This window comes from Miscanthus floridulus, chromosome 5, assembly GCF_019320115.1.
Source record: "Miscanthus floridulus cultivar M001 chromosome 5, ASM1932011v1, whole genome shotgun sequence".
Classification (NCBI taxonomy): domain Eukaryota; kingdom Viridiplantae; phylum Streptophyta; class Magnoliopsida; order Poales; family Poaceae; genus Miscanthus; species Miscanthus floridulus.
Genome location: NC_089584.1, coordinates 17,345,396 through 17,357,435, shown reverse-complemented (window position 1 = coordinate 17,357,435; position 12,040 = coordinate 17,345,396). Strand labels below are relative to the sequence as shown.

Here is a 12,040-nt window from a genome sequence, read left to right as displayed (position 1 = left end):
GAACTGCTTCTCATCGTCAGCACTTCTGGCCATGGTGTCCAATAGAATCTAGGTCTGTTTCGATGGTTTAAGTGGAGCCATGGTGACTGATGGGCAGGATCCGAACCAACTCGGTATAATCGGAGGAAGGGTAGGGTTTGGTGGAAGTGATTGGGGTTGCTGGAGTAGTGGAGATGGGGAGGACCAGGTAGCTAACACCAAAATCGTCACTGACCCAACTCAACCCAAAGGAGGGACCTCTAGGACCTCTCGCCGAACACCACACGGGTGTGACCAAGATCAACCTGCCCACCAGAATTATGAGCTGTAGATCAAAGTGACAGGATCGAGACGGTACCTGAGAGTGAAGAGCAGACTGCGAGCACGAACGGCTGACTGCGGTGATGGTGGAGGTGGGGTGGTGGTAGGGCGTTGGACCACTGGATCCGCCGCTGGATTCGTCGGAGTTGCGGGTAGGAAGCGTTGAGGAAGAGCGTTGCACTCGCCACCCACGCCGAGGATAGATTGTCTCTGATACCACTTATCACACCCTTGGCTGTCGACGATCGCCGTCGACGTGAGCACGCAAGAAGAATTAGTGATGAGGACGTCGGCAGGGTAAACCCCTCTGCCTTGGCTGTGTTTTGATTTCTGATGAATGTCTCCCTCGGTAAAGTAAACGGTGCGGCACTTATGTGCTCTTACAGAGACTGGCAATCAGGGCCCACACGACAGTGTCTCACTGGAAAACGTAAATAGACTTTTACGCTAATGGCTTCCTTGCTCACTGTATGTCGCCCGGTACGACAGGGCTCCGCCTCCTCAAGCGCCGCCTCTGGACGCATCACCGGTGTCGGCGACGAGCCTCGGCCTCGGGGTTTCCTCTACGAGACCGACAACCACGTTAGCTCTGTGCTCGTCTTCCACCTCCCGCGGTCGCCGACGTCTCCATCCCGCCCACTCTAACCTACCGGCCTCTCTTGCACCCGCCGCCATACCCGCCCACCACCCTCCCCGGCGCCGCCACTGCCGTTCCATCTGGACCATCAAAGATCTGTGATTCGGGACGCGGCTGATGGGTCGCGGATCCTGCTCGGGATCACGACCTTATTACCTTACATTGTTTATTACAATGCTAGCATGATCGAATCGTTGGGTCACGATTCTACATCTTCTCTGTTTAGCATTTGATAATCGCTTATTGTAAGTAGTGATCTATACGAATTATTCATTGGACAAAGTTGCAGCGTATATTACTCGCAAAAAAAAAGTTGCAGCTTATATTGATCATCGATTGAGAGCTCCTAGCAGCTAGCACAGTAGCAGCAGCAGCTACAGCACAGCACAGACAACTGCCAATTAGTAGTGTTCAGATTTTGCTGAACACTGGCCGGGCACAACATCAGGGCTCCATCTTGACATGCCTTATTTCTTTCTTACTCTTATGTATTCCTTGACTTTACAGATAAGCTTGGTTCTTCGGTGGAGTGGGGAGCTTCTCTTACTAATCAGAGATCATCCCAGATATGTTGGAAGAACAGGAGGGCACGTTGAACCAGCTCCCAGAAGATGTGCTTGCCAATATGCTCCGACGTCTTGCGCCACGCTTCCTTGCCACATCCCGCTGTGTTTGCAAGCCCTGGTGCACAATCATTGACACCCGCCGGTTACTGCGTACAGACCTTCTCCCTCTCTCGATGGCTGGCATCTTCATCAACTTCCCTGACCTAGTTTTGTCAGAATTCTTCTCGCGTTCCTCAACAGGCCCAACAATATCTGACTGTTTGCCGCCCAGAGATATCTTTAGCACTTTTAGTGACCACTGCAATGGGCTTCTCTTGCTTGACGACTATGTGGTTAACCCAGTGACATATCAGTGGGTGCAATTGCCCCCATTCCCAAGCCCACATTTGTGTACAGAAAACTTTTTTTCACAAGGAGTACCTTGTCTTCGACCCTGCAGTGTCACCACACTATGAGGTTTTTCTGATCCCATTTGCTTGTGCCAGATCTGGCCGGATCAAATTAAATCCTACAGCAGAGGAATTAGAGTGGCCACTGTCGCCATGCATACTTCATGTGTTCTCATCAAGGACTAAGAAATGGGAGGAGAGGTCTTTTGTTCGAGAAGGGGAGGCTGCAGGGACTGTGGCTGGCATGCGATTGGGTGGTTTATATGGTAATCATTATCACAACGCTGTCTATTGGCGGGGAACACTTTATGTCCATTGCCAAACCAACTTTGTTATGAGGTAGCTGCCCACCCCACTTAAATACTTGAACGTCTCCTTTCATGAAATGTTGTTTAATGCTACTATCGTTGATTCAGATTTCTCAGTTATATTTGATTCTTGCAGAATATCACTGTTAGATGGTAAGTACCAGGTAATTAAACCACCTCTAGTAGATACTGAGCTCATACCAGATCCAAATCTTTATCTTGGAAAATCACAGAAGGGAGTGTAATGTGCGTTGGATCATTATGTTTATATTCTGGATGAATCATATGGCAAGATGGAGTGGGTTTTGAAGACTGGTATTGGCTTGAGATATAGGCAAACTGATAGACCTAAACCTTGGACCTTACAAGATATTAAATATATTGGATCACGCAATGAGTATCAGGATGGTAATGATGAAGTGATAATGGAGGAAAATTTTGAATTTGGCTGTGACAACAAAAATGTTGTTGAAAGTTGAAACCAAAGAATGGGACTCGGACGATGATAATGTTATTCACACTGAAGGTTGGGGCAATAGGGACTTTGGTGGCTATATTATTACTGTCCTCGGATTTCACCCTTGCAAGGAGGTTGTCTTCTTGAGTGAAGGATTGAGCCGAGGACTGGCCTATCACTTAAATACCTCAAAGGTTCAAGAATTAGGCAACCTCTCCCCAACACATTATGAAACATTTATGGGTATCCAACCATTCATAGAAGGGTTTTTTCCATACACACCTTGGATGGGAGAGTTTCCAGAGGAAAATTAATTTGGAAGTTCATCTTTACAATATAATAATGTTCTATAAGGCATTGTTATTTAGGACAAGGCATGATGTACCTTTCCAGAGCCCACAACGGCAAGCACTTGACTTGCAGAACTATTGTTTATTTGGCATGAGAATTCTGAGGGCTGGAATTTACCTACAAAATGACCAGGGGATCACAGATAGGAAATTCAGACAACCCATGGGCTATTTAAGCCCCTATATGCCACAACAAATATTTCAACCATATTTTGCGATCGAACAAGATGCCTGATGAGTGGAGAAGTATATTGGTACCGATCTACAAGAATAAAGGGGATATTCAAAGTTGTACTAATTACCGGGGAATTAAGTTGATGAGCCATACTATGAAGCTATGGGAGAGAGTTATCGAGCATCGCTTGAGAGCAATAACGCGGGTCTCTATGAACCAATTTGGTTTCATGCCCGGAAGGTCAACCATGGAAGCCATTTTCTTAATAAGACAAGTTATGGAGCGGTATAGAGAGAAGAAGAAGGACCTACACATGGTTTTTATTGACTTGGAGAAGGTTTATGATAAAATGCCAAGGAATGTTATGTGTTGGGCTTTGGACAAACATAAAGCCCCAACGAAGTACGTCGGGCTCATTAAGGACATGTACAACAATGTTGTGACTAGAGTTCGAACAAGTGATGGAGACACGGATGACTTCCCGATTAGGATAGGACTACATCAAGAGTCGGCTTTGAGCCCTTATTTGTTTGCCTTAGTGATGGATGCGGTCACAAGGGACATACAAGGGGACATCCCTTGGTGTATGCTTTTCGCGGACGATGTAGTGCTAGTTGATGAAAGTCGGACAGGAGTGAATCAGAATCTGGAGTTATGGCGGGAGACTTTGGAGTCCAAAGGTTTTAGACTCAGTAGAACTAAAGTTGAGTATATGAGATGTGACTTCGGCACTACTACTCGGGAGGAGGAAGATATTAGTTTGGAAGGTCAAGTAGTGCTTAAGAAGGATACCTTTCGATATTTATGATCAATGCTACAGAGAGATGGGGATATTAATGAAGATGTTAGCCATAGAATCAAAGCAGGGTGGATGAAGTGGCGGCAGGCATCTGGTGTCCTATGTGACAAAAGGGTACCACAGAAGCTAAAAGGCAAGTTTTATAGGACGACGATTAGACCTGCTATGTTGTATGGTGTAGAATGTTGGCCTACGAAAAGGCGACATGTTCAACAGATAAGTGTCGTGGAAATGCGTATGTTGCGTTGGATTTGCGGTCATACAAGAAGGGATCGAGTTCGGAACGATGATATACGTGATAGATTAGGGGTAGCACCAATTGAAGAAAGGCTTGTCCAACACTGATTGAGATGGTTTGGACATGTCCAACGGAGACCTCCAGAGACACCGGTGCGTAGTGGAATCCTAAGTCAGGATAGTAACGTGAAGAGAGGTAGAGGAAGACCGAAGTTGACTTGGGTAGAGACAATAAAAGGAGACTTGAAAGGATGGAATATACCCAAAGACTTAGCCTTAGATAGGAGTGCTTGGAAGACAGCTATTCACATGCCTGAACCTTGATTGTTTCTCCTGGGTTTCAACTCTAGCCTACCCCAACATGTTTAGGACTTACAGGCTTTGTTGTTGTTGTTGTTGTTGTTGTTGTTGTTGTTGTTGTTGTTGTTGTTGTTGTTGTTGTTGCCATAGCACATTCGTGCGTGACCAATGGAGGGCCGGTCCATTGGTGACCATGCTTAATTATTCAACCATACCATAAATCATCCAACCTATTGGATCGGTTCCATCGCGCTGAACAGCCTGTCCCATCAAAATCGGATCAAATCCACACTGTCTCCCTCTGCCTCAATTGCAATTCGACACTCATGTCTGTGTAATGAAAATCTAATGAAATTCACAATGCTTATCCTTACTGAAAGGATCAAGATGCCCAAGTGGGGAGGTGAATTAGACTAATTCTAAATTTTCTTGCAATAATCAAATCCTACGGTTAGCCCAATTAACCCCTTGTGCCTAGAAAAGTGTTTCTATTAATCTAACGCACAACGGACTTGCAACCTATGTTCCAAACTTACTCTAGCATGGCAATTCTATGAATGTAAAGGCAAGTATTGAATTGCTCAAAGTAAATAGAGAGAGAGGAATGCGGCGATGTTTTGCCGAGGTATCAGAGAGTCGCCACTCCCCACTAGTCCTCGTTGGAGCACCCGCGCAAGGGTGTAGCTCCCCCTTGATCCGTGCAAGTATCAAGTGCTCTCTACGGGTTGATTCTTCGACACTCCGTCGCGGCGAATCACCCAAAACCACTCACAACTTGAGTTGTGTCACCCACAAGCTCCGTCGGGTGATCACCAAGCTCCCAGTCACCACCAAGCCGTCTAGGTGATGACGATCACCAAGAGTAACAAGCACGAACTCTCACTTGACCACGCGAAGCCTAATGAGAAGATGGATGCACACTTGGCTACTCTTGATTCACTAATGAGGCTACTCTCTTGGATTCTCAAATCTCAATCACCTCACTAGGACCTTGCTCTTCTTGGCACTCACAAACGTGTTTCTCAGCTGTTGGAATGAGCAAAAGTAACTCCACACACGAGTGAAGCTTCTATTTATAAGGCAGCCTGAAAAACGAACCGTTATGAGCTTCTGCGAGGTGACCGGACGCTCCGGTCAGTTCATCCCGCATTCCAGTGATAAAGTGTTGACCGGACGCTGTCAGGGTCCGATCACCACTGACCGGACGCATCCGGTCGCATTAAACCCTCACTAGAACCTTACTGTACTCGACCGGACGCTGAACCCTCAGGGTCCGGTCAGCACTGACCGGACGCGTCCGGTCATAGATTCCCTTCTCTGGAACCTTACTGGAGTCGACCGGACGCTGCCTTTCAGCGTCCGGTCACTTGACCACTCCAGCGTCCGGTCGCACCGAACGCAGTTTCCCTGATCAAATGAACTGACCGGACCCTGCGGCCAGCGTCCGATCGCACCGGAGCCAGCGTCCGGTCAGCATTTGACCCTCCATTCACTTTCAACTCTCGATCATATGTGAATGAAGTTTGCTCCAATGGATCTTAGGCATATTGAGGAGCTACCTAGTGCTAGTTTTAACACGTGTGCACTACACCTAACTCACTAGACTCACCTAGGTCAAGCTACCCGTCCATACCTCCCTTAATAGTACGGCCAAAGGAAAAACAAAGTCCTAAACTACTCTAAGTGTCTCTCCAACTCCAATCGACACTTAGGACTAGTCATCCTTAACCTTGTCGTCCATCCTTTGAAAACCGAAACGATTTCCATCGTAGGGGCATGACCACCTTGATTGCCCAATTGATCTTCATTACCATGACCTAACTTAATTGCCTCTGCAAGACGTTAGTCATAGTAATCTTGTATTGTCATTAATCACCGAAACCCAACTAGGGGCCTAGATGCTTTCACTTACAACATTGCATTTTCATATTCTGAGCTCATGGCCTTGTCCCTAGCCAACATGCTTTCATCTCACCATCTCTGCATTGACAAAATGGCATGATGATCCAGGTTTCATCTTTCATCAGGCACTAAACACTTCATGAGATACTTCAGGCCCCATATCACTTCCATCACAGCATCATTAAACAGGTAGTATACTCCCTAAAAGTATACACAACAGAACTGGTGCTGAAATTCTTCACAGGCGTAAGCAAGTTAGCAAACAGGGGAAGTAACACTGACCAATCTTGCTTAAAGGATTGCTTTATGTTCAGCCTTTCCAGCAGCCAGTGTTGCAATCCAGAAAAGGTTCATGTGCAGCAAATCTATTTTATTTTATTTTATTTGGTAGTGTTGGTAGTAGTACCATGTCAGGCCTCAATCATGGTAGGTACAGGTTGCTATTAGTGTGGCACAATGCAATACCATCACAGGTTTAAACCCATTCATGCCAATTGATTCTTTAGAAACCTTTGCATCGTTGGTGTGCATTTTAGGAGAAAAGTTTTTGGGTGTGCATGCATGATTGTAATAGCATCACACTACATGGTTTTCCAAGCAACCTAAACCCAGGAGGCCTGGTTTTGAGTTTTGATTCCCCATGGGAGTGGATTTTGGGGACAGGGCTAAAGAAAAACCGTTGCCTCTATGTGGTGAAATACGCAGCTGCAGGCATCCTGGCAGTCAGATCTGATCTGGATTGGGTTATTTCCATTACATCTTCGACACAAATACATAGAGCCAAGCAGGCACGGAGCCAGCGGTGGGGCTAGGGGGGCTCTAGCCCCCCCTACCGCTCGCGAGCAAGCAAAGCCCCGTAGAGCTGCTGTCTGAAATTTCAGCTGTAGATGTACAGGTAGGAGGGGCTGAGATTTGCTAAACCTCTTTTTTTGCTAATTGTCGTTGTTTAGCCCCTCCTAAATTTTTTCCTAGCTTCGTCCCTGGAGCCGAGGGGAGAAGATATCACAATACTGGCTTTTTGTGTGTGTGTGGGTAGGCAATGTTAATCCTGAAAATGGATAGCATTTTGGTTACATGTTGAATTCAAATGTAATATAGATATATAAGTATCGTGTTTTAACTTGGATATAATATTTGACCCAGTTCTTTTTTGGAACATGAGCTCATGTTTCAGCTAGCTTTAGGTTGAGCTCACCTGGTTCGTTTCTACATGCTAAGTTCAAGTATGATAGTTATTTATACATCCTTATTACCAAGCATCAATATTATCGTTTCATCATACTATAATGTGCCGACTCATCAAGGAACTGACTAACGAACTCATTTTTCAGGATACCAGTTAGGAAGCTCAGTGTCCTACACTACTAGGCAAGCTGCTGAAACTCACTACATTATAATGTAATTGACCTATCTTTGTTTACGATGAATGATTGCATGCTTTGGCCAGCTCTGTGCTTCGGCATCACTACATACCTGTGTGTACAGGCAGCATTGGTTTGCTGCCTGCCGTCAAAAGGCTTTTAATTTGGTTTTTGTTGCTTGGACTGCACAATTCAGTATGTTTTACACCAATGCTGACAGCACAGGACATCCAGCGCCTTCAATTGCGGGCGTTCCATCCTAGTTTATGTCACCTTTTTTTTAAAAAAAATGTACATCTCTTTTTAGTTTTTGCACACAAGAGAGCGCAGTGCATTGACGGACAGCGCGACAGTGTGCCCGCGAGCAGCAGGTAGTCGAAGTTGAGCAGTCAACATTCTGGACGGGTACGAATGCAGGATAGGGTTGGGCCGAAACCCGCCTGGGCCAGACCACCAGGCACCAATGTGGTATATTTTACTTAAAAAAGAAAGGAAAAGAAACACAGCTGTCAGTGTACCAATGTGGCAATGTTTGAAACTTGAGAGTCCTCCGTTAATCCATATGTATGACCAAGTAAAAAGTCACTTGCACATAAAGAGCAACGCGCACTAACATTTTTCGTTGATTTACACGTAATTACCAGTACCCTTATTATTTCTGGGCATCCTCCTCCTCCTCTATAACTCAATTTACATTTCTCGCATCCTTACAGCTGCAGATACAGGTTTATTAAGGTGTTGAATAAGTTACAAGTCTCACAAGTCACGGGGTCTTCCATCGATCAGCTGCAGAACAGAGTCTCCTTGGTGGGGTTCCCAGTGGTGGAATTCACTCTGTTCGATAAACGATGAGATCAACAGACAGATCACTAGACTTAATGGCCATCAATCCGTCCATGTCAATGCGTTGTGTTCTTACCCGTCAGCAATTTTGCAGAGGTATTCCCGTTGATCGTCTCGCAGCGGGACATCGGTAAAATCTGCAGGTTGAAGAAAATGGTGCATGGTGACACTACTGCTTATGTGATCATGTCAAGACTCAAGAGACAAGAACAAGCTCATTTATCCAGTTTGAGCTTTGCCTACTTTTGCTCATTTTGATTTTGCAAAGGGGAATAATGGAAATTTGTTTGTGCCCCCTCTACTGATGACAACCTTTTGAGCGGAGAAAGGTACAGTTGCTGAGTTGCAGCAAGAGATGGCTATCAGAGTGATATGCAGAAATCACTTGCCTGCCCCAGTTATGTTGGCACCTTTGAAAGAAGTGTTTCCTGTGACAAGTGCCCCTTCCAAGTTGGCATTTGATAAGTTTGTCTGCAAATGAAGTGAGGCAAAACCAATCATGAGCGTGTTGAAAAACAAATCACCATGCTGATATCTATGGACAGATAGTTCAATCAGACAGGGAAAACATAAAGGGATTTGTTTCATAGAAAATAAACAAAGAGAGGAGCATGAACGAAATGGGCCCAAATATAAACGTCTGATTTAACTATGGCTGAACGTTTTGGATGAGGATGAGATACTTGTCAGGCATTTTGAACAAAATAGAATACAGCCGCGTGCACAAGCGTGCTTGAATTGAATCCTGATGAAACAGAACCAAAGTAATGTGCGATCCTGAACATTTTACCTTTGTTAAATTCGCCAGCGAGAAATCGGCGCCTCGAAGATCAGCATCAGAGAGGTCAGCGCCTGAATCCGTCGGCAAACATATCCAGTAAGCCACACAGCGAAAACCAAGTCACAAACTTTCCAATGACAAGGAACAAGAACTGGAACCATCGAAGATGGAGTAGCAAGCAATTCAGTACTTGTGAGGTCTGCATCGAAGAAGCTCGCGCCGAGCAGGTTCGCGCCTTTGAAGTTCGCCTGCCTCAGTATAGACTGCATCATCAAGAACATCAAGAATCAACAAGCATAAGCAAAACCCTGACAAATGACATGCTTTTTTCTGCATATTTACACAGAACTTCGAAGATTTGACGCGTTTCTAGGCTTCTTCACATCGAGAAGCATGGGATAGAAGCATGGGATAGCAATTGTAAGAAAATTGCCCAAGGCAAGGTGAGATGTGCATGCAATCGCAGTATACCGTCTTGAAGTCCTGCTTGACGAGCGTCAGGCCGCTGAAGTCCTTGCCGGTGAGGTCCTGCCCCCGCGTCACCTGCTTCCCGTACGGGCCTCCTCCCTGCAGCCACGCCGCGCGCGCGCCGTCAACACCCCGATTTCGCAAGAACTTGGGAGGACAGCAGAAACAAGGCAGGGTAAGTAAACGGCGGGCGGACAATGAAAGCCACGGCGGGGTCGGCGACGAGGAGCGATGCGGCGACGAGAGCGGCGGCGCCGGCATTGGCGAGGTGGAAGTGCACCGAAGAGCGCGCGGGCGTAGACGTCGCCGGTGGCGCGGCGCCGGCGAGGGCGGGTGGAGACGGGGCGAGCTTGAGGGCGCCCAGGATGGCCATGCCCGTGAGCTTCAGTTTCAGAGCTGCTTGTTTCTGTTTCCGTCTAGGCTACATAAGTGGCTGTGTGTTATCTGTTTTGTGGTGCTGCTTGGGATTGGCCAGTCAGCCGAATCCACGATGCCTTCTTCCAGTCCTTATTTCCTTCTGTTTTGTTGGACAGAAAAGCAAGATCAAAATCCCCTCACTTTAGTTTGAATCCAAACAAATCCAAAAATCAATTCTGACCAAACCAAAGTTAAACGAAGATAAGTTCACCTAGTTCATCTTAGGGGAAAAAACATACATGCTCCCTTGGAATGGAGATTTTTTCCTGTCTCATGCCTTTTCCTATAAAAATGACTGATTTTCGTGAATTTTTTAAATGATTCTTATAAAATTTATGTGTTCTAAACATGCATACCGTGGAGAATGGCAGAAATGAATGGATGACTCTGTTAGTCCATAGGATCACCGGCTCAGCCGAGTTGACCACTCACCAGTTTTGTCGAACACCCACTAGCTGAGCCGATCACGAACAAGCGTTGTCCGTCCCACACACTACGAGTAGAGGTTGAAGAAGAGGGAGAACAGAGCATACACACAGTACAAGACACCAGCGTTGGCCGAAGCCCTGTATGGGAGATGACAAATCTGAACTCTCTTTACTGAGTTGTCATGGCAGTCTATTTATACAACTCTATCCATCTAGTCCTAATACAGCGCACATGCTGCAACAATAACTAGATAACACAGCAAGACTGACTTCTGCGCCTGTCTCTGCATGTGGCTACAGTGCGGCAGGTGAGCCATTCGGCGCCTGCCCATACAGCGGTTACAGTACCACAGCGGGGGGCCTTTTCGACGCCGTCTTCTCTTGCTGTGTGTTCACATAAGGAAGCAGTAGATTATTTTAACAATTCTTCCCATAATCTTACTGCTATCCCTTGTACCCCCTCCATGCCGATCATCTCCTTCAGCTCCGTGAGTTGAAGACGTCCGAGCGGCTTGGTGAGGATGTCCGCGAGTTGTCGACCAGTTTCGACGAACTCAATGACGATCTGTCCTCCATCGACACAGTCCTTGAGGAAGTGGAACTTCACGTCGATGTGTTTGCTCCGGTCGTGCAGAACTGAATTCTTCGCGAGGACGATGGCCGGTTGTCCACCATCACTGCTGGTGGGTGAGCTTCCACGCCGGTCAGCTCACCCAGCAGCTGGCATAGCCACACAACTTGGCACGCCGCTGTGGCCGCCGCTACGTACTCTGCCTCGCACGTAAATAGCGCCACCACCTTCTGTTTCAACGACAGCCATGAAATTGGGGCCGACCCGAGGAAGACGAGCACGCCAGAGGTGCTCCGTCGTCCGTCGATGTCCCCCGCCATGTCTGCATCGCTGAACACAGTGAGCTGCAGTCTACTCCCGCTGGTCTTTGGGAAAATGATCCCATGATTTACCGTCCTCTTGACGTAGCGCAGTAGCCGCTTCACCGCAGTCCAGTTATCCTCTCTGAGATCCTCCATGAAGCGACTAACGTAGCCCACGGTGAATGCAGTGTCCGGCCTCATGTGGACAAGGTAGCACAGACCGCCGACGATGCTCCGATAAAGTGTTGCATCTACCTTGAAGGGACCGTGACGCCTAAGAGGGGGGTGAAATAGGCGACTTAAAAAATCTAACTCTAAACTATGGCCTCTTTTTCTAAACTTAGCAAAACATATACAAAAGATAAACTATCTAAATGTGCAACTACGGTTTTGCTAGTGTGTTGCTATCTCTACCGCAAACGTAGTAAAGTAATCAATGTAAATGCGGA

The 12,040-nt window shown here is 46.7% G+C and overlaps 1 protein-coding gene and 1 pseudogene across 1 annotated transcript; one reads left to right on the top strand and one right to left on the bottom strand.

The window, feature by feature from the left end:
• Positions 1–1,505: 1,505 nt before the first annotated feature.
• Positions 1,506–2,679, top strand: LOC136454337 (uncharacterized; annotated as a pseudogene).
• A 5,633-nt stretch (positions 2,680–8,312) lies between these two features.
• On the bottom strand, positions 8,313–10,311 carry LOC136451658 (thylakoid lumenal 15 kDa protein 1, chloroplastic-like). Its single transcript, XM_066452346.1, has 7 exons — positions 10,070–10,311; positions 9,877–9,972; positions 9,596–9,668; positions 9,415–9,476; positions 9,014–9,095; positions 8,701–8,761; positions 8,313–8,615 (listed from the first exon to the last, which is right to left on the bottom strand). The coding sequence occupies exons 1-7, from the start codon at positions 10,244–10,246 to the stop codon at positions 8,564–8,566; spliced, it is 603 nt and encodes a 200-aa protein (XP_066308443.1). The 5' UTR covers positions 10,247–10,311; the 3' UTR covers positions 8,313–8,563.
• Positions 10,312–12,040: the final 1,729 nt, after the last annotated feature.